The sequence below is a fragment of the Leuciscus leuciscus genome (genome assembly GCF_965113295.1).
Source record: "Leuciscus leuciscus genome assembly, chromosome: 7".
In the NCBI taxonomy this organism is placed as follows: domain Eukaryota; kingdom Metazoa; phylum Chordata; class Actinopteri; order Cypriniformes; family Leuciscidae; genus Leuciscus; species Leuciscus leuciscus.
In genome coordinates, this window is record NC_138731.1 from 35,776,432 (window position 1) to 35,799,427 (window position 22,996).

General features: G+C 40.1%; 1 protein-coding gene across 18 annotated transcripts in view; it reads left to right on the forward strand.

The window, feature by feature from the left end:
• map2 (microtubule-associated protein 2) overlaps positions 1-22,996 on the forward strand; it is a 120,978-nt gene that overhangs the window by 67,207 nt on the left and 30,775 nt on the right. For 3 of the 18 annotated variants that reach the window (XM_082174538.1, XM_082174541.1, XM_082174528.1), the window contains exons 4-5: positions 6,951-7,197; positions 20,316-20,420. In XM_082174538.1, coding sequence (XP_082030664.1) covers positions 6,984-7,197; positions 20,316-20,420 — 319 coding nt within the window. In that variant the 5' untranslated portion in view covers positions 6,951-6,983. Of the gene's footprint in view, positions 1-6,950; positions 7,198-15,440; positions 15,868-20,315; positions 20,536-22,996 lie in introns of those variants that run through there. The other 15 variants (XM_082174542.1, XM_082174531.1, XM_082174534.1 and 12 more) reach the window with 7 other exon arrangements.

The window sequence follows — 22,996 nt, forward strand, 5'->3', positions numbered from 1 at the left end:
ACCATTGCAGTTGGTTTTACAAGTTAAATTAAGCTTCATATCTTGAGATTGAATGTCTCTACTAGACTGCAAAGGTGAATGTGATTTTGCCAATACAGACATGTTCCTGGATCAACATTCCCAATCAACCAATCAGTTTGAGGGACAAGTTTACAGTTTATGTCAAGTTTAGGCTTACAGCCAGGGTTAGGTGCTTCTACATCAGTGTTATTCACTTATCATTTCCCTCTGACTTTAAGGATACGTTATGGGTAGGGTTAGGTTTAGGGGTGGGGATAGGGTTAGGAAGGACATTTTTGAACAGGAATGTTGTTCTGTCATGACAACTCTCGGTGAGATTGGCATGGTAATGAATATGGCAAAGTAAATGTATTTGGTCTTGGTGGAATTGGTGATGCTGCAGAGCAAGTACCGAGACTTGCTACTGCCAAAACATTCACAGACATTGCTGTGAGCATGTAAGACATGCTGGCGCTGCTGCTGCACATGTAACATACATGAAATAACCCCCTGTTGCAGATCTATACAGGTGGAGCTGGGGAAGGTGGAGGGTTTGTAAAGCACACTGCAACACTACCGGTATTTGAATGTTGAGCCGCAGCTCATTGGCCACTGATGCTAAAGCAACCAATCAGCTGCACTGTAGATGACGATGCAATCGCTACCAAATTGAGTTAAGGACCTATCAGCCTGCGCCATCTAGAGTTTAATGCCAGAACTTGGTATTTCCAGGATCAACAAAAATAATTGAATCCAGGAACATGTCTGTCTTGGCAAAATCTATTTTTGTGTGTATTGAATACACTTTTTTTATTCTAACCAACTATCTCTGAAATAAGGTGCTGCGATATAACTACTATCTCTGTGACAGCCCTGAGCTCTGTAAATAGCCAAAAAGAACAAGGTGGAAGTTCAGAAAACAGCTAAATTCACAGCACCTTTAATAAATATAGAGCATACACAAACTAGATTCATTTAATTTAAAATAGATTTATTTTATTTATTTATTTGTATATTTTTTATATTTTATGTATTATTTTATTTTATGTTTTATTTTTGTCATTGCATATAACTTGGGTCCCTCTTTCAATGTATTTCTTTATTTTATTTTTTTATTTTTTTTGCTCATTTAGAGGTCCAACAGGCGAATATTGCAATCGTCTGATTTCATATACAGCACTCCCCTCTTCTTCAAACCACATCGTTTAAAAGATAATTCATGTCTGTAGCACAAGGTCGAAATGCAATACTTATGGTTTGGCAATTTGTCCAAAGTGATGCTTGCCTTAGCAACATCACTAAATTAAAGTAACATAATACCTCATTTTGGATTACACAGCCGTTTCCTTCCACCAGGAATCACAGGAGTTTGCTGAGGAGTTACTTTGAGCAATCAGGCAGAAACTTTTCCTATAATCAACCAGTTGCAATAATCCTAAAAGCCTTGAGAAAGACCCTCAGTAACACAGAGAGAGGGATTGAGATTGAAAGGAAGTGAGAGGGAAGGAGGGCATCCTCCCTCAAGGAGTTACTGTCAGTCAGAGAGAAGGAATGAGTCATGGCTGATCAAAGCCTCCATTAGCAGCGCAGACAGACTCTCCTCATGCTGCTCAACAACCCCACAGAGCAATTAAGATATCATGAACATCTCTGGTGGCCCAAAGTCATCCGAAAATCCACTTCAGGGCAGAACCAAGAAAGAGAGGGAGTGGGGATGTCACGTTTTGTCATTGTCATTAGGTGTGTTCGACATCGGCTGCGGCTGGATGTAACCGATCGGTAGAGTAGCTGCGTGCAGGCGGGGAGGATCTGCAAACGGAGACGTGAAGTTGGACACTTTCTGTTTACCGTAGTGACCGCTCACGTGGTGTTTGCATACTTTACCACAGATGAAGTGAAATAAATGCAATATTTGCCAAATAATACACAGATGTTTCAGAGACATTTTCATTCAATACTTTATGTACTGCTTCATACAGCGCCTGTTTGAACAAGAATAAAGTTCAACAGCTACTATTAATGAAGTGGAGTCTACGTTTTTTAATCAGTTTTAATTTGATAAACATTTCACAATTTACCATCGCAACTACATGAAAGAGTGTTTACTGTTATACAAAACTGATTTGTGAGCTTTAGAGGAACTAAATGTCTTTGAATAAACACGAAACACACGTGATCGTTGTCATGCGGTGAATCCGGCCAATCGTGGAACAGCTGTGTCGTCATCAGACCTCCTGCAGCCGCTCTTGAGAAGCTGCGCTGGCTGAGTTCTCCGGCTACTCTCGAATCGCTCTCGCGGTACTTTGATGGCACACGTCACAGTCACGTGGCATCGGCGCTGTATCAAGTCTGACAAAATTTCTAACCGGCATGCACTGCTTCAAGTCAGCCGCCGATCGGTCTGCGCAGAGCTGCATGAAGTCGAACAAGCCTATTGTCATATTTCTGTCTTGTCATGTGATTCCCCGTTTGTCATGTGATCCTGCCATGTGTCTTATGCCGAGGTTAATTGTCTGATCATTGTTCACAGGTGTCCCTTGTCTTGTCATGAACATGAACATACAAACAGTGGTCTACAGGAAACAATACTTGACCAAAACACATCGCAAACATGAGGGCTTAAATACACAGACTAATTACAAGACAAGGGACACCTGTGAACAATGATCAGACAATTAACCAATGACAAGACACATGGCAGGATCACATGACAAACAGGGAATCACATGACAAGACAAATAAACATGACAATGACAAAACCAAAACGTGACAGGACGAGAGAGAGGGCAGAGTTCGGACGCAAGCAGACACTTCAAATTAAGATTTACAAGCTACCGCTGCACTCTAAAACTTTAGCTTTAATTGCTGGCACACTGTGTGGCCTCTCTCGCCTTCTCTTTCTCATTCTTTCTTATTTATGGAGGGTAAATGCCCTTGTTTTGACATACATTGCATCTTCTTTGCCCATGTAACTTACATAGCCGACAGGAGACGGTGACATTTGCTATTACCTACCCAATTCAGTGGAAACACATGTTCTGTCAAGTGTATCATCAAAAAACAGGCTGCTCTTCCGTCCTTTATTCTCATTTTTCATATATGTTGTGACAGGTGAGATGTGAAGAAAGTGCTCTTCACACTGACATGCTGCTGTCCTTTTTCAAAGAATCTGCTGTCAGATTGTGTGGTTTTCAATGTAGCACAAATTAAATCTGGCATCTACCAATGTTGTCTGGTCCTGTTTGCCGCTTAACCATCGCCCATGTAGAAAGAAAGTCACTGACGTGTAACATTTAACAACCAGTTTTCATTTGTCATTCAGGGACAGGTTATTCAGAAATGGTTTAAACATAAAAAATATACCAGCATGGAAAAATAAATTAATGTAATGGGCATAGGAGTCTGTAATAGTATGTTTTTTTCATAATCTCATAATTATACTAATTATTTGACATTTATTTTTGATTATATTTAACAATATTAATTTATTGTGTTTTATTTAACAAATATGCTATAATATTTATATAATTGTACAGGTGTTAATAATTTCATATATCATTAAAAAGTTTGGGATCAGTACGATTTTTTCACTCTTATGCTCACCAAGACAGCATTTACTTAATCAAAAATACAGCAAAAACAGGAATATTGTGAAATTTTATTACAATTTAAAATAACAGTTTTCTGTTTTAATATATTTTAAAATGTAATTTATTTCTGTGATGGTAAAGCTGAATTTACAGCATCATTACTCAAGTTTTCAGTCACATGATCCTTCAGAAAACATTATGCTGATTTGCTGCACGTGATCCATGTTCTCTGAATAGGGAACGAGATGCTGCGTAGCGATGATGCAATGGAAATGCCCTCAGGGCGGTGGCGATTGTCTGTACCCGTATAGAATCACGCCAATTCATTGGCCTGATGGCGCGGGCGCCTCCTTAGCGGCGCTACATCACTCACCCTTTATATAGTGAACGCGCCATCTCCTCCTCAGATTTTCCAACGATGAAGAAGAAGAAACCCCTATGCAGCAAGAGGAGTTTGGCAGCGAATGCAGCATCTCGTTCCCTATTCAGAGAACATGGGTTACTCGAGTAACTCGAGGCGTTCTCTTTCATAGGTTCACTCGACACTGCGTAGCGATGACGCAATGGGAACGATGTACCACACACGCCAAGCTAAGCGCTGCTGGATCTGGCCCAACATGGAACTTTTCAATAATTTTTTTTTTTTTTTTTTTGCCAGACCAGACTCAACTAAAACCTAGGCGACCAGTTCATACAGAAAGAACCCAGGAACCAGGGGTCGCATCTAAGTCCAAGTTATAAAACCTAATAAAAGTGTGTGGAGAGGACCAACCTGCTGCCACACAAAAATCCTCTAAAGTAAGATTAAAAAAAATTATACTCCTAGTAGAGTGAGCTTTAACGCCCAGAGGTGAAGGAAGCTTCCGCACCTCATAAGCCAGGGAAATTGCGTCTCTCACCCAGTGAGAGATCCTGTGCTTAGAGGCGGCAAGCCCTCGGCGGCCAGCCCCAAAACATACAAACACCTGAGACGACTTGCGCCACTGGCCAGAGAGGTCCACGTATGCCTTTTAAAGCCCGAACAAGGCAAAGCAAATTATGCTTCTCCTCCTCAGCAGAGGAAAAAGGAGGGGGACAGAAAAAGTGAAGCATAACCACTTGAGAGCAGAATGACGTGGACAAAACTTTGGGGACATAACCAAGTCTAGGCCGTAGAAACAGCTTCACAAGACCTGGGGCAAACTCCATACAAGGCTCACTCACAGAAAGAGCCTGCAGATCCCCCACGCGCTTGAGAGAGGCCAACGCTAACAAAAGTCAGAATCCGGTCCGGAGCTGTCTCCAAGGATTCAAAGGGAGGCTAATAGCCCCTCCAGAACAACTGATCCCAGGTGGGGACACTAATAGGACGTGCAGGCCTTAACTCCACTCATAAACAAGGAGACCAGACGGTGTCTACCTAAGGGGACCTCGTCTGTCTCCCGATAGACGGCGATAGCCGCGACATAAACTCTCAAGGTGGTAGCAGCTACTCCAGCCACAAACTTATCCTGCAGGAATTCCAGCACTGAACCGACCGGGTAGCTGACTGTGTCCACTGCATGAGCCGAACACCAAGACACCAGGAGAAACCTTCCACTTAGAGAAATACCGCCGTCTAGTAGAAGGTGCACGAGCATTATCAATGGTCTCCCGAACATCAGCGGGAAGACCAGACGCCACTGTCGCTAGCGATTGCCTTCGACGGAAGAAGAGGGCGAGACTTCCAGAATGAGCGGACAAAGGCGTGTGGTCAACGTGTCCTCAACCACTGGAATGCACGTATAGCCCTGCTCAACAGAACCAACCAGGTTGGTGAAGTCAGCAGCCGCAGCGTTAGTCAGCCGTGCGCAGACAGGCTGCTTCCAGGGTCTAGAAATCTCACAGTGAAGATCGCTGAAAAATGGCAGCTTTCTTCTAAAGTGACCACTCAGAAAATGTCCATCGAGCGTGGAGGACTGAGAATCACGAGGCTCATCCGGCCATTCAATGCTAAGCTTCTCAGAAGCACGTGCTAACAGATCCACGAGCTCGGTGTAGGCCGCAGAGGGTCGCGCTTCCTGGCCGCTGGGCGGGAGAGCGTCGGCCGCAGACCCGAAATCCTCAGAATCAGACGCCGCGGTGAATAAAACATCCTCCAGTCCAAAGGAGACGAAGTCGCGTGCCTCTGGATTGGGGCATAAATAGTCATGAAGAAACTCCACTAGAGAATCGGCGAGGCGTGCGCGCCTGGGCGAGAGAAAGTGAGAGAGGGAATAGCAGGCCTGATCCCCAGGCCTCGGCTTCATGAAGGGCGTGGGCCTCGTCATTAACAGCAGCGCGGCGGGGGAGAATGGACTGGATATCTTTATCAAAGCAGGCAAGCCTAGCGCGGAGAGTTTTTAGTCTAAAATTCTCACAAGACTTGCAGCTAGAAGTGCCAAAGATAGCCTCGTGAGCATGTGCTGTGCTAAGACATTTCACACACTTACCGTGCGGGTCGTCGCTTGCAATGAAGCGAGAGCACGGAGGCTGGCAACGACGTAAATCCATAGTGCTTCACCGAGAGGAGAACGAAGTTCCACAGAGTGCGGTCGCTGAAGCACAAGACAGAATCCGAATTCCGAAAAAAGTGAACTAGTTCACGGGCCAGAAGAATCACTTCTTCTGAAGAAGAAAATCTGAGAAGCAGATGGCGCGTTCACTATATAAAGGGTGAGTGATGTAGCGCCGCTGAGGAGGCGCCCGCGCCATCAGGCCAATTCATTGCCGTGATTCTATACGGGTTCAGACAATCACCACCGCCCTTTTGCGTCATCGCTACGCAGTGTCGAGTGAACCTATGAAAGAGAACATTTCTTATTATCAATGTTGAAAACAGTTGTTCTGCTTAATATGTTTGTAAAAACTGTAATATATATATTTTTCAAGATTATTATGAATTACTATGAATAGAAAGTTTAAAAGTAATCAAAACATTTTGTTACATTATAAAAGTCTTTACTGCACTTTAACGTCAATTTAATACATCGTTGTTGAAGAAAAGTATTAATTTCTTTAAAAAAACGTACTATGTATAATATGCTAAATAATAAAATCTCTGATTTGAAGGGTTAGGCAATGTGATGAGGTCATGTGACAGCATTATACTATAATATTGTTTATATGTTATTCACAATGCATTGTTATATATACAAGCATGTACAGTATTATGCAGCATTTAGTTAATAGTAAGCTCATATTTCAGAATATAATGTTCATTGACACTTTCTGTAGGCTGCATAAGTATATGGCGAATGTTGATTGCATGACTTTAAATATCGATTGGCACTCTGCACCAGAGGTGTTCAGTCAATGTACAGTATTAACATCAAGCTGAGAATTTATTTTCTGATCTTTCAGGAGTAAGGAGTGAAGCCCTCCCCTCTGATTCAGATGGCAGACGGTCGGCAGCCCGAGGACAGCGGCCCCCAGTGGTCATCTCCGGGAGCACAGGGCTCATCCTCCCCAGGTGCGCATGGAGAGAACGGCTTCTCTTCCTCCTACAGGGCTTGCCAGTCTGGTGGTGGCCACGCTGGTTCTGCCGCCTCCTACGCCAAAGAGAACGGCTTCAACGGAGACCTGACCTCTGGACACGCTGTGACTGCTGGTGAGAGCAATATTTATAAATGACATTTCATAAGAATTTTTTTTAAAAGATTTTTTACACTATGAACTGAAAGCCGTTCAGGATTTCCTTTCCAAGTTTTTACATTGTCATATGGTAGAGGTCAAGTAGTCTTGGCTAGCCGGACTTGTGAATTGTGGCAAAGCATCTGGTCTTCATTGCAGTTTTTTTCTGGCCAAGAACTGCACACTTAGACAGGAAGAGGCTGTAAGATTGTATGTGTGTGTATATACAGAATACACTACTGTGCAAAAGTCTTAGGCATGTTAGTATTTTCACCCCCCCAAAATGGTTTTAAGCCAGTGGTATATATATCTTTTGTTGTAGTGTGTCAGTATGAAAAATCAGTTTACATTTCCAAACATTCATTTTGCCATTAAATGTAATAATCCAGTGAGATTTATATGCACAAGGAGTCTGACAACAGCCGGTGCTCAACACGGAGATCTGATCTCCCCATCGAGTTCATCAGTTATTACATGAAGAAACAGAAAAAAACTGAGACAGACTAAATCCAGAAGAACTGTGGCAACGTCTCCAAGACTCTTGAAGAAACCTTCCTGCAACATATATATATATATATATATATATATATATATGGCAACGTCTGTGGCAACGTCTCCAAGACTTTTGAAGAAACCTTCCTGCAATATATATATATATATATATATATATATATATATATATATATATATATATTGCAGGAAGGTTTCTTCAAGAGTCTTGGAGACGTTGCCACAGTTCTTCTGGATTTAGTCTGTCTCAGTTTTTTTCTGTTTCTTCATGTAATAACTGATGGACTCGATGTTTTAAGGACTCGATGTTTTAAGAGATGCACACATACAGTACACAATGGTTTTACATGTGACACTGAATCAGAATCAGAATCAGAATCAGAATGAGCTTTATTGCCAAGTGTGCTTGCACCCACAAGGAATTTTTCTTGGTACTGAAGCTTCCAGTGCACATATACAAATACAAATACAACAAGAAACATAGTAATACAAATTCTAAGAATAAAATATATTAAAAATAAATAAAAATAGAATAAAAGTAAAAAAGAAGGGTCACAGTTGGGTTTAGTCCAAATTAACATTTACAGATTATGAACATATTTACAGTATTTTGAGTAGTATGAATAATATAAATATAAATATCACCTGAGTTAGAGAATATTGCACTAGACAGTGGGAGTATTGCACTTACAGGCATATGCCTTGGGGGGCATGTTAAGTGTTCAGAAGGGAAATGGCCTGTGGAAAGAAACTGTTCCTGTGCCTGGATGTTCTTGTGGCCAGTGATCTGTGTCGCCGTCCTGACGGTAACAGTTCAAACAGGGGGTGTCCAGGGTGGGTGGAGTCTGTGATGATTTTACCCGCTCTCTTCCTCACTCTGGAAGAGTACAGGTCCTGGAGGGTTGGCAGGGGGGCACCAATAATCCTCTCTGCAGTCCGGACTGTCCGTTGTAGTCTCCTGATGTCCGATTTGGTAGCTGAACCAAACCAGACAGTGATGGAAGTGCTTAAAACAGACTCAATGACGGCTGAGTAGAACTGGATCAGCAGCTCCTGTGGCAGATTGAACTTCTTCAGCTGGCGAAGGAAGTACAGTCTCTGCTGGGCCTTTTTTACAATGGAGTCAATGTGATTTGCCCACTTCAGGTCCTGAGAGATGGTAGAGCCCAGGAACCTGAATGACTCCACTGCTTCCACAGTGCTGTTCATGATGGTGAGAGGGGGAGTGCTGGGGATTTTCTCCTGAAGTCCACAATCATCTCCACTGTTTTGAGCGTGTTCAGCTCAAGGTTGTTATAGCTGCACCAGACAGCCAGCTGTTCAACCCCCAGTCTGTAAGCAGACTCGTCACCATTTTGGATGAGACCGATGACAGTGGTGTCGTCTGCAAATTTCAGGAGCTTGACAGAGGGGTCTTTAGAAGTGCAGTCATTAGTGTACAGGGAGAAGAGCAGTGGGGAGAGAACGCACCCTTGGGGGGCGCCAGTGCTGATGGTGAGGGTCCTGGATGTGAGCTTCCCCAGTCTCACTCGCTGCTGCCGGTCCGTCAGGAAGCTGGAGATCCACTGACAAATTGAGGATGGCATGGAGAGCTGAGTCAGTTTGGCTGTGAGAAGATCAGGGATGATGGTATTGAAGGCCGAACTGAAGTCCACAAATAAGATCCGTGCATAAGTCCCAGGTCTGTCAAGATGTTGCAGGATATAGTGCAGTCCCATGTTGACTGCATCATCCACAGACCTGTTTGCTCTGTAAGCAAACTGAAAGGGATCCAGCAGGGGTCCAGTGATGTCCTTCAGATAGGCCAACACCAGTCTTTCAAACGACTTTATGACCACAGACGTGAGAGCAACAGGTCTGTAGTCATTAAGTCCAGTGATTTTAGTTTTTTTGGGAACCGGAATGATAGCAGCAGGGAACTTCACACTGCTCCAATGATCTGTTGAAGATCTGCGTGAAGACTGGGGCCAGTTGGTCAGCGCAGGCTTTTAGACAAGCAGATGAGATGCCGTCTGGGCCTGAAGCTTTCCTAGTCTTCTGTTTTTTGAAGACTCGGCTCACGTCCTCCACACAGACCTTAAGCTCAGGTTGGATGGCAGAAGGGGGGAGGAGAGGGGTTGCAGGAGGTGATGGTGGATGTGTGAAGTGCACATCAGAGCGGGTGTGAGGTGTGAGTCTGGGCTTCTCAAACCTGCAATAGAATGCATTGAGAGTGTCAGCCAGTTGTTGATTCTCCACAGATGGGAGGGATGGTGATTTGTAGTTGGTGATGTTCCTCAGGCCTCTCCAGACTGATGCCGGGTCGTTGGCTGAAAACTGTTTTTTCAGCTTTTCAGAGTAGCTTCTTTTAGCAACTCTGATCTCCTTTGTCAGTCTGTTTCTGGCCTGGTTATACAAGATTGTATCCCCACTTCTGTAAGCATCCTCTTTGGCATGACGAAGCTGTTTGAGTTTCCCAGTAAACCATGGTTTATCATTAGTGAATGATAAGAATGTCCTGGTAGGAATGCATGTATCCTCACAGAAACTGATATATGATGTTACAGTATCTGTGAGCTCATCCAGATCGGTGGCTGCAGCTTCAAAAACAGTTTGCAATCAGTGCAATCGAAGCAGGCCTGTAGATCCTGCTCTGCTTCGTTGGTCCATCTTTTTACAGTCCTTATTACAGGTTTAGCTGATTTCAGTTTCTGCCTGTAGGTCGGTATAAGATGAACCAAACATGTAACATGCTGTCTGTATTTTGGCAGTTCACGGGAGAGATTTGCTTTGTTAAAATCCCCAAGAATGATTAAAAGAGAGTCTGGGTACCTTTGTTCCATTTCAGCTATATGTTCAGCCAGCTGTTGTAGCGCCGCGCTCACACACGCGTCTGGAGGAATGTAAACATTCGCGAGAATGAATGAGGAAAACTCCCGCGGCGAGTAGAAAGGTTTACAGTTTATGAAATGCGCCTCTAAATTAGGAGAGCACATCTTCTTCAGTGTTGTTACATCTGAACACCAACTTTCGTTAATGTAGAAACACAATCCACCACCTCTCGTTTTCCCCGTTAGTTCCGCGATACGATCCGCTCGGAACAGCTGGAAGCCCGGCAGATGTAGTGCGTTGTCCGGTATGGCTTCACTCAGCCAGGTTTCAGTGAAGCACAGAGCAGCGGAGTTAAAAAAATCCTTGTTAGTGCGGGTGAGGAGAAGAAGTTCGTCCATTTTGTTAGGAAGAGATCGGAGATTCGCAAGATGAATACTGGGGAGTGCAGTGCGGAGGCCGCGCTCGCGGAGTTTAACCAGCGCGCCGGCGCGCTTCCCACGTTTGCGTCTGACCGCGCGTTTGAACAACACCGCTGCCCCTCCGACGAGAATGTCCAGTAAAACGTCTGAGTAATCAAAACTGTAAAAAAGTTGTCTGGTGTGTGTTTCCTAATGTCCAGTAGTTCGTCTTTGGTGAAACTGATAGGAAAAGAATGACTAAACGCAGAACAAACCAACAAAAACAACACAATAACTGGAGAGCTCCACACCGAGGCAGCCATCCGCGGCGCCATCTTGATGAAGAGCCAGTGGTTTACATTTTTGTGTCCGGTATTCATGGATCAGATGGGGTGTGCCATCTGAGGCTAAAACCAGAGGTCAAGAGGACAAAAGTAAAAACAAAATTGCGTCCCATTATTATTATTTTTGCATGAGTGAGGGTGGAAGATGGTTGCAAAGTTCCTATTGCTGGAGGCTCAAAATGACTGAAGTGTTATAATAGATAGTAGTTCAGCAGCCAAACTACATATTACCCATAGACGCTTTATCTTAATATTTCATAAAAAATAACACAAGCTCTCTGCGTTACATCCTGCATGACAGCTATAAATGCAAGTGAAAGGAATGACATAATTAACCAACAGTCAGAGTGAACAATTATGTCTGGTTTTTCCCATTGCAATGACAGACTAGGGTTAATAACAGTCTGTGTTGCCATTTTTAAAGTCATGGTGTGTCGTGCATTTGCGCTTGTATCTCCAAAGCAGTTAATCTTGTTTTTGGAGACCAGAGATAGACGTCTCTGAAGAAGGAGGCTTGGCTAGAGCTTTTCTGTCTGGGTATTTTTGAGGCCTCAGGGGTGTATGAGGAGTAAAATGAGGTGGTACTTTTCTCATGTCAGCACAAAAAAAGAGAGAGAGAAAAAAAGAAAATTGTAAAAGGAAAGATTGCAGGGATGCTGAACAAAGGTCTGACAGAGTAAATTGCAAGGGAGCAGCTGCCATGGCAACCTTCTAATAGTGAAAGCTGCTGCTGTTCACCCTGCTCGGGGGGAGGGAGTGGTGCTGTTAATTACCCCGGTAATGATGGATCATAACTGCCTATTACATGCACACAAACAATACCAGCACTCCTGTATTTTGTAAGGGTATACATGCATGCACAGGCACAATAACACACATGCACCATTACAGGCATTTAACGGAAAATCTCACAAAAAGTGTCTTATTTAACCCCAAAATCTGTAAAAAACAAAACAAAACATTACCATTACATTTTGGGGGTCAAAGAAATTAATAATTTTAATTAGCGAGCACACATTGCATTGATAAAAGACATTCATAATGCTACAAGAGTTCTGTTTTAACTAAATTCTGTTCTTTTGAACTTTCTATTCATCAAAGAACAGTCAACCCTGAATCAATTTTAGTAATCCATTTTATCCAAAGCAACCTTTGAAAACCTTATATAGGTTAGATTAGTTATACTTTTGAATGGTATATAGAATTTTTGCATGAACGGTATTCTTATTTTTTAATCTTTAAGATTTATTTACATTGTGACATTATGTCCATTATAATGAAACATTTTACCCCACATTTCACATTACTGTAATGTTAAAAAATCAGATTTGTGTTACTTAAATGTGAAAAATGATCATTTTAATTGTATTACAGCCCTGAAAAACATTCTGCCACACACCTTTTTCTGCATAAATTAACTACTGCCATTATACATACTATTGCGTAAATATTTTTATTTTCATTACAGTAAGTTATTTGAAGGAAGGCCATACCCGTGTGCTTAACTGTCATGATATTAAAGCAGTTTTTATCTTAAAAATATGCTTCATTTTGTTTAAACAAAATATTGTTTCTTGTATTTTCTTTTGACTTTTGGGTGAAATGTTTCTTGAGGAATCACATTTAATCACATTGCTGCCAGAGAGAAGCAACTGCGACATTGAAGAGATCTTCTTCATGCTTTTTCTGTCATATGGATTGCACTGATGTTAGAATTCATACTGGGTGGGAGGGGTTGAGCAGAGGCATTCTGGGAGTTCAGTCAGGGCTAGAACAGACACATCAGCAGAAATGTTGATATGGAAATGTGTAGATGAAGAGTTGGATGGACAGATGAAGAGACAGATGCATAACAGGTTGTTCTAAGTGTGTCCCTTCTGCACTCACTGAGAGAAAAATCGCACAGCTCACCTAAAACTGCACATGCATTTTTTATTAATCATTATGTATTTATTTTATTACTGCATATTGTTATTTTTAGGTTTTCATGACTATTATCCACCCTCTCTTTGACCCATAGCAATAAATGTTCTACTTCGTCCTTAAAAACGAGTTTCTGGTGATCAAATAGACGTCATTAAAATGTGCAGTCATATATTTATGTATTTGTTTGTGTGATGTCAAAAATTTGCAGAACGAGTCATTTTTGTTCTTAAAGTTACAGTTTGTTTTCAAAGTACATCAGGATTTTTCATCTTAAAAGATCAAGTTAAGCTTGATATTTTAAGAATATTGTTAGGAATCCATTTATTCTATAGGCTATTCACTTTTTCCAAATACTGCTCTTTTCGTGTAGAGTTTACTATATGTCGCCGCTGATATTAAGTGTACGGTAGGCAATGTGTCAAATGCTATTAGCAGTTTTATGTGTTCATGAAATCCCCTTGCTTTCCAGTAATCTCTGTCCTCTGTATAAATCATCACAGTTCCCTTGTCACCTCCATAAATACTTAAAACAGCATAAAGCTGTGCAGAAAGCATCACCGCACCAACCCCTGACAGTGAATGATGGATATTGACTTCCCATCGCTAATGCTAACAATCCTTCAGCCAGGGTGTGAGTTAACATCCCTCATGCATTTCTCATTAACAAACTTGCCATTATAAATCACTGTGAGCCAAGAGAACAACTTGTTTCTTTTGCCTGCGTCTGTGTGTTTCATTAATGATCCAGGTTGTGTTTTCATATTTCAGTTTGCTATCGACGTGAGCAGAACTGCTCGCTTCTAAAGAGAGGGTCTAATGACGTGTCTCTGTGGAGAGAAAGACCTTCCCTGAAAATAGTTTCTCTGCCTCTGACTCTGTGAGGGTGAGATTTTTGAGCCAAGGGCCATTGGCAAGGCCAACACGTACAAGGGCCCTTCAGACACACAAGAGGCGCTAGACCGAGATACTGACAGCGCGACATATGACATTGCTTTGCATAAAGAACGGGACACTTGAGAAGCAGAGAGAGAGAGAGAGAGAGATTGCTTGCTGAGGCAGCTGCTGGCTTGAATTATAGGGGCTGTACTGAAAAGTGTGCTGTCCTGGAATGGTGCGCAGGATGGGCGGAACAACATAAATATCGCTCTATTTAAGCCTACTTGTTGGCATATGTTTCCTTCATCATCATTTCATTCATTCATTCATTCATTCATTCATTCATTCATTCATTCATTCATTCATTCATTCATTCATTCATATATTGAAGATATGAAACTTTGGCGCTTAACTTGTCTAGCATTATTTGTAGTATAGACTTGAACTATACATTGAATCTAGAATTAGTTAATTCATTATAACTTCATTAATAATTTTATCATACATTTTTCTTTTATTTGTGTATAAATTAAATGTAATTTCAATTAAATTCATTAATTTTATTTCAGTTCTATTCTTTTCTATTCTTTTCTATTCTCTTAGCTCACCAGAATCGGTAACACTTTACATTAATATTTAATTTGTTAGCCATTAACAAACAATACTTTTACTGCATTAATTAATTAATTAATATGAATTCATGTGAATCTCTACATATGCTAAAACATATTTATAATTTCAAGTTGAACACACATGATTTAACAATAAACAGTAGTATATTTATGCAAATGAATATTAACCTAGATTAATAAATGCTGCAAAAATGTTCATTCATTCATTCATTCATTCATTCATTCATTCATTCATTCATTCATTCATTCATTCATTCATTCATTCATTCATTCATTCATTCAAGATATCAATATATGAAACTTTGCTGCATAACCTGTCTAGCATTATTTGTAGTATAGACTTGAATTATACCCTGAATCTCTTAGGCTTATTAAGGGAAGGTTTGAATTAGTTAATTCATTATGACTTCATTAATCATTTTATCATACATTTTTCTTATTGTGCATTTAATTTCATTTTATTCTATTCTATTCTATTCTATTCTATTCTATTCTATTCTATTCTATTCTATTCTATTCTATTCTATTCTATTCTATTCTATTCTATTACTGGATTTGGTAGCACTTTAAGATTTCACTTGTTAACCATTAAAAAACAATAGTTTTACTGCATTAATTAAGTAATTAATTCATATTAATTAACGTTAATCTCTACGTATTCTAAAACATTTGTATCATTTCAAGTTGAACAAACAATGAACAGTAGTATATTTATGCACATGAATATTAACTTAGATTAATAAATGCTGAAAAAAATGCTGTTCATTGTTAGTTCATAATACCTGATGGATTAACTAATTAAACCTTATTGTAAAGTGTCAGGTTGGGATATTTCACAATCCACAAGTTTCAGATCCACTGATTGCAAGAAACCATGAGATAGCATCACAGATGCAGAGAGTCAGTAATATGTCTGTGTCACTCACACACCGAGGGTGGCAAAACCCACAGCAGAGGCATGCTGGGAGACGTTCAGATTGGGCCCAGTGTGTTGCTGTGGCAACAGCTCTGCTCTTTGGCGGGGGAGTCCTGGCATGGAGTACCAGCCATCCCCCTCCTTCTCCCGGCTTGCTTTTGGCAGCAGGCACGACTAAGAGTGCACTGGGAAGCATTTGCCTCCAGACAGCCATAACCGGCACTGCACTTTTTGGTAAGAAAGCTTTGATTTTTCTAATGGGTTGGTTAGAGGTTCTTTCTAGGTTTAAGTGGCTTCCCTGCACTAGAATAACAGGTTGTTAGCATATTTGCACTTGTGGAGTAGTGCAGATTGTGTGTATATATCGCATGTTTGCTGAAGGTGCCTGCAAATATATTTGAATTTGAATCTTACCACCTGTCTAAGGGGTAAATACGACTGTCCTTGTGAATAAGAGATACAGTATGTACAACGCAATATTCTTCATCTTCTTAGGTGTGCAGCTGTGTTTGTGCTTGTGGGTTGGTGTGTACTTTTTGGGGTATTTGCTTATTGTGGTTGCTGTCTGATGTCTCAGGGATGTGAGCTATTGTTTGCTGGAGGCAAACCCATCTGATCAGCAATCCGAGCACATCTCTCGCAGACGGGTGTGGACAGACGCGAGGGGGGAGAGGGGGATGCTGGGTAGACACACCAGCACATCTGTCAGACACAAAGACTGTGATAGACTGGCCAGGTTTGCCCTGAAAGTGAATCTATAGTGACACTGCTTTACAGACACGGTCTAACAATGATGCAGGCGGCCAAGGAGAGAGAGCTATATGCTGAAAAATAAAGTGTAGGAAGATGCCAAACAATATAGCAACATCTGTTTTGTCAGGGAATGAGCATGAGAACAGAGTGAGCTAAATCTATATTAATGAATCAGTTTGCTCGGTCTCTGGTCATGTTCATATTCTCTGCCCTCTTGCTGAGTCATGCAGTAATTGGCTGTGAAAATCAGCTTATGTAATTTGTTATTTCATATTCATTATTACATAGTAAACATCCTTTTTTTTTCCAAGAAATTATGCAGTTTATTACATTTTCAGCAGCTGTATTTATAGATGAAAAACACTTGAGTGAAGTGCACTCTGTCATCATACACTTACCCTGATGCTGTTCCAAACCTGCAAAAACCTTTTTTTCTACAAAGCATAAAAGTTCAAATTTGGTCACACTTTAGATTAGGGTCCAATTCTCAGTATTAACTAACTATAAACTACGACTTTTGCCTCAATAAACTCCTAATTATTGTTTTTTAATAGTTAGTAAGGTTGTTAAGTTAAGTTAAGGTGAGTGGGATTAAGGGATGTAGAATATGGTCATGCAGAATAAGGCATTAATATGTGCTTTATAAGTACTAATAAACAGCCAATGTCCTAGTATTATGCATGCTAATAAGAAACTAGTTAACAGTGAGAATTGGACCCTTAACTAAAGTGTTACCTGAAATTGTAATGCATTTTCATGCAACTCCTTTCCATACAATGGAAATTCAATGTGACCATGAATACCATGCTCCAAAAATGACCATTTAATGGCCACAATAAAGTGGTCCAAATGACTTTGTGCTATTTAAACAAATGAAATCTAAGACAGTAGTCAAATCTGCTATAATTGCAGCATTCAATTCTCATTCTCATTCTGTTGTGTAGAAAAGAGCTGTATTAAAAATTCTGAGTCGGATCTTTTTAATGAATCGGTTGATCCAGTGCACAAAACCTGAATGATTCATTTATGAAGTTCAACTCACTGATTCAGTGTTCCACTACTCAATGAAAATGAAGATATTCAGTGAATAATGACTTGAATGAATAAAGTCAACTCAAATTTATTATATAGCACTTTTCACAATATACATAGTTTCAAATCAGCTTTACAGAAAATCATGATTTTAATGTTTGCACAATGTTCGTATTAATGTTTTCATAAAGCTGTTATATAATGTCCAAAGTACTTGTCCTCTAGTTTTTGTCATGTTAAGCTTTAAACCAAGGACATTATTCAGAAATGTCCTTTTTGTGGGGAAAAAACCAACAACATACGTGTTGTGTTTGGAACAACATGAGTGTGACAAATTTTTGAACGGATTATTTAATGCGACTCTCCTCTAGAGAAGCTGGTCTCTATCTTACCACGGGTTGATGGTGTATCACAAACCCGAGTGTGCGTGGGTGAATATCATTCTAATGGCATCTGAACAGAACTCTGTTCCCTTTCTGTGCGTGTGTGTATGTGTGTTTGTGAGTGGGTGGGCGGAAGCTGGGGCTGTAAGGTGGGCGGAAATTGTGCCTGAAAAGTGCACAAGAAACAAAAGCGATGCATTGCTGACTCCCATCATGCAGTCTGTTTGCACTGGAGAGAGAGTAGGAGTAGCAAATGGTCCTTAATCACTTTGCATCTCTTCAGAAAGCTTTGACGTAAGCCCTGCTGCAATGTTTTTCTGCGTCAGTGCTAATGTGTCAGCCTTGTGTCTGAACACTTGTTAGCTGATCATTGCAGCATCAACTTCGATTAAATCGAAATCACCTCGTGCTTGCATGTTAAATTATTAATACTGCAAATACTGTAAAGTTTAATGGCTGTTTACAACATTATGCTGTGTTTGTCATTGGACTAGATGTTCTTTTGGGACACATTTTAACTCATACTCCCACACAGTGCCTACACAGTTGATTTTGTAACAGGCACTGTCTTTTGCAATGATCTGCTGTGGGTGGCCATTTTAACACTAACTAGATCCATCTTGAGGATAAAATCAGACTACTGATGCCACTGAAATGTATCTCTTCATCACTGATGTGTTTGTAAGAATTCAGCAAGTGTGTAAGTGTCTTAAAGCACAGAGGGATACTTTTAATAGCGCTGTTTTAAAGCAGAGTATATCCCTGAATGCGTGTTGCCAGCCAATCCGTGGGCTGTATTCCTCCCGCTGCTTAATCGGTTACAGTCTCTTCTTATACCTCCCCAATCTGCTGTTACCATGACAATTTACTCTCTCAAAGTGCTGCCAATTTTCTTGCCATTTTGAGCTTTTTGCTTGTCTTTTAAAAACGTTTTCCTCCGTTTTAGACCCTCTGAGTTAGAGGTTTAAATTAATATCGTCTGAAACGGGGCAGAGATAAGACTAAATTACACATTTGGAAGTTCCTTTTATTTGGTGTGAAATTGTATTTAAGCAATTATAGAAAACAATAGTTCTATACACTCAATCTGTAATAATGTGCAGTTATGCCTTCAGTTTGTCTTGCTGCTGTTAATTGGATATTTCATTTGTATTTTCTAACACGGTTTCCTAACCAAAGCGACAAGTGATAAAAAGTTATTGTCTTGACAAGCTGTGATTGCCGGAAACAATAAGCGACAGGACGGCCGCTTGGTTTCTCTTACTGTATCATTACTGTAATTTTTAGCCTCAGTGTAGACAGATAAGTGTCACTGTAAATTGAAATCATGTGATACTGAAGAATGGAGTAATGCATAAGACACTTAAAGGGGAACTATGCAGTTTTTTTAGCTTAATTTACCTTAACTGAACAGCTTCGGTGTCATTGGAATGGTTATATTACTTTTTTCGGGTTGAATGGTGGCCGTTTCGCTTCCCCCTAGTGCCTGTGAGCGGAAAAACCATCCTTGCAACTTTGGGCCGGTGGGCCGCTGGCCTCAGCGTCAGGAAGTATCGCGTGATATCAGGTCTCGCTTTGTAACTAATTGCTTTACGGCACTGCACACATACAAGTTTATTTGCTAGCCTTCTGTGTATCATACATACCTCAGTGGACATGGCTCTGTGCGTTTGCCGGCTTCTTTGAAAACAAATGCATATGACCAGAGGGAGAAGATGGGAGGGGGGTGTTTACGACAGTGTTGTCAAATATCTATTCCGAAGTTGTAGGGGGAGCTCTATAGAGAAACCTGCGAGCAAAAAGCGAGAAAATAGCAAAGCAATTGCCAAAACTGCATAGCGCCGCTTTAAGAACTTTTACAGACCCCAAACTTTTGCATTGCAGTAGACATCAAAAGTTGTTGTGGTCTGTGTTTGTTTACAGGGAAGCCTCTGAGATGATTGAAAACCATATTAATATTTGTAATTAACACCAATAAAGACCTTAATTGTATAAAGACCTTATATGTGGTCACAGTTATCTTATAGTGTGCTCACAATGTAATACAATCTCATTTTCATTGGCTCAGCACCAATGGACTCTTATTTTGAAATTCTGTTTAATTTTCCTTTGTTCCTGTATCCCTGCTCTGTTTAGTTCCGGTTACCTTCGTTTCTGATTATGTTCTCTTTTGTTCCTATGGTTACATATTATCTGAACCTGTCTGTCATTATGTTCGACTTGTATTTGTACTCCCTGTTATGTTTAGTCTCTGGTCGGTTCTCATTTTAGTTTGCATGGTTGCTGATTTATTTCCTGAGTGTTGTGATTAAAGACGTTGTGTTCGCAAGATTGTTACAGACAATTGTAGCTCTTTGTGAGGTCTGCTATGATTTTTGAAGGGTTAAAAGTATGACAAAAGAAGTGAAAAAATCCTGCCTGGATTGATACAGAAAGTATGTGTAAATATCTGCTCGTGTACATGCTCATGTGGGCGTGTGTTGATGCATGTGTGTATGTGTATGTGTCGAACAGAGCAAGTGTCGGCGCGGATCGTGCAGGAGGTTACGGCAGAAGCGGTAGCGGTACTGAAGGGAGAGCAGGAGCTCCATCCGGACACTGCCGTCAGGCTGCCATCAGGTAGGCCTGTAGCAGAGCATCCTGGGATACTGGAGGTTGGCCACACTCAGGTCTGCTCTTAAAGGACTTTATTGCGTTGGTGAGACATGGAAAAAAATGGAACGCAATGGGAAAAGTAAGGGTTTATTTTTTGGTTGAAGGCGCTTCTTAGAAGGCTGTGTACATACAATGGTCACACTGAGGAAGTAATTTGACCATTTATGAGTCGTTGTGACTTATTTTGAATGCTGAGGTAATTTATTGAAGATCTTGCAGGTGTTAAGACCAACAGAACATATTCCTTAATGGAATAGTTCACCTACAAATGAAAATTGTTAGAATATTTTTGATGTTGTTTCAAATTCATATAACTTTCTTTATTCCATTAACACAAAAGGAGAATGTCAGGATAATGTATGTAAAAAAAAATAAAAAAAATTATTCAGCAAGGATGCATTAAATTAATCGAAATTGACAGTAAATACATTTTAATTTTACAAAAGATTTCTATTTCAAATAAATGCTGTTATTTTAACTTTATATTCATCATTGAATTTAGAAAAACAAAAATGTTTCCACAAAAATATTAAGCAGCACAACTGTTTTCAACATTGATAATAGTAATACGAAATTCTTCTTGAGCACCAAATATTACATTGATTTCTGAAGGATCATGTGACACTGAAGACTGGAGTTATTGCTGCTGAAAATACTTTTTAAAATATACCAAAAAAGGAAAACAGTTATTATAAATTGTAATAATTTTTCACAATAGTAGTTTTTACCATATTTTTACTGTAACTTTAGAATGTTAGTGTAGCCTACATTTACAATTGATGGGAACTGGTACTTTCAAGCTTAATAAAGGATATAAAAGCACCATAAAAGTATGACAAGTTATTATACCGTTACAAATTTTCTGAAATCATACAAGAGGTTTAACCAAAATATACTGTAAGTAATTAAACATTGTCAGTAAGTTGAACTCAAGTAATGGATCAGTCGGATTCATTAATGAAACATTCAAACCAGTTTTGTGAGCTGATTTTATTAAACATTTTTATTAAATAATTATATGAAAAAACTCAAAAATAACGTTCTTCACGAATCAGACATCACTACTCACAAGGAGAGCTACTTGTTTGTTGAAGATTTTCATTTAATTTTAATTTCCAGGTGAACTGTTCCTTTAAATGTTTACATATTTTGATGTTTGTCAAACATAACATGGAGAGACAGTACACAAATAAGTTTCATTTGTGATTTTATTTTTGCTTTCCTATCTCGTAGTGTCTGTCCGTTCCTCACACTGTGAGTAATCTGATCGAAGCTGTGGAAAGCATCACCAGGGCACTTTCTTTTCCTTCATAATGACATATTTGCCCTGACAGCTGGCCTGTCCCAGCTCCTTTCTGCTTGGGTTCTGTACCAATCCGCTGGCTATCAGTGTGTGTGTGTGTGTGTGTGTGTGTGTGTGTGTCACAGGGCAGAGAGGGTCAGAGTGAGGGTGAGCCCTGAGCCCTCTCTGTCTTCTATAGCTTGCTAGCATCATTGTAAAAGTGGTGGACATTTTTTTTTTCCTGGTTTCTGTGGTCGAGCTGCATGTCATTTGTGTTGTGGTTTTTTCTCAGCTTTCTTGGTTTTGAAAGTGCATTCTTGAGTGTGTGTTGCTACTGGTATGTCAGTTTCAGTGTTTTGACAGTGACTTTATAAAGACTGGGCAGTTTGCTGCTGACATTAATGGTTGTGAATGTATGTAAACTCGTAACTCGTAATAAGTTGTTGTTTGAAATGTATGTGAGGAAGGAAGAACTGTATGTGATAATTTGTATTTGTTCACTTATCTAATAAGCTAAAACAGCCAAAATGTATTGCATATAAATGGCACACATGAACTTAGATCATTTACAGGTTTGATGATTTGTGGTTATCCTTTTCTTTTTCTTATTACAAATACAGTAAATGCTTCATAGTCAGACTTCACAAGAAAAAGGGGAATAAAATAAAAACATATAATCCATAGCTCCAAGTTTCCACTTGCTGTGCTGGAATTAGTCAGCAAAATTAGATAATGTTTTCTCGACACGCTTGATGTTGAGTCAGTCTGTCAGAAGAGCTCAAAGGATTAGTGATGGCAAAGCATTCGGCATACCAATCCTGAACTTAGACTTCTCTCTGCGCAGCATTTCCTTAGAAACTTGACACGCACATACACACGACCCTGCATTTATATCTTCGGGGGGGGAAATTTTACAATCAAATATATTGTTGTTAAACTCTTTGCTCCTTGGTGTCCCGTTATAAGCTAATATAAGCTAATTACATTTGATCCCTTCATGGCTCTATTTTTCCTTGTTAAAACATGCTCAATGGGTTTCACATGGTTTATTTTTCTTGTTTGGACATTTAAAGAAATGTTGCATTCTTAAGATTATAAAAGTCACACCAGAGCTGGCTGTGACCTTGTTCCCTCCATGTATTTTGTATCCATTATATCGTTTCTTGTCACTCTTTACTATTTGCCATTAAAAGGCAATGAATGAATAAATAAATAAATACGTGAAAAATGCACAAATTTTTAGGGTCTGTTCCAAAAC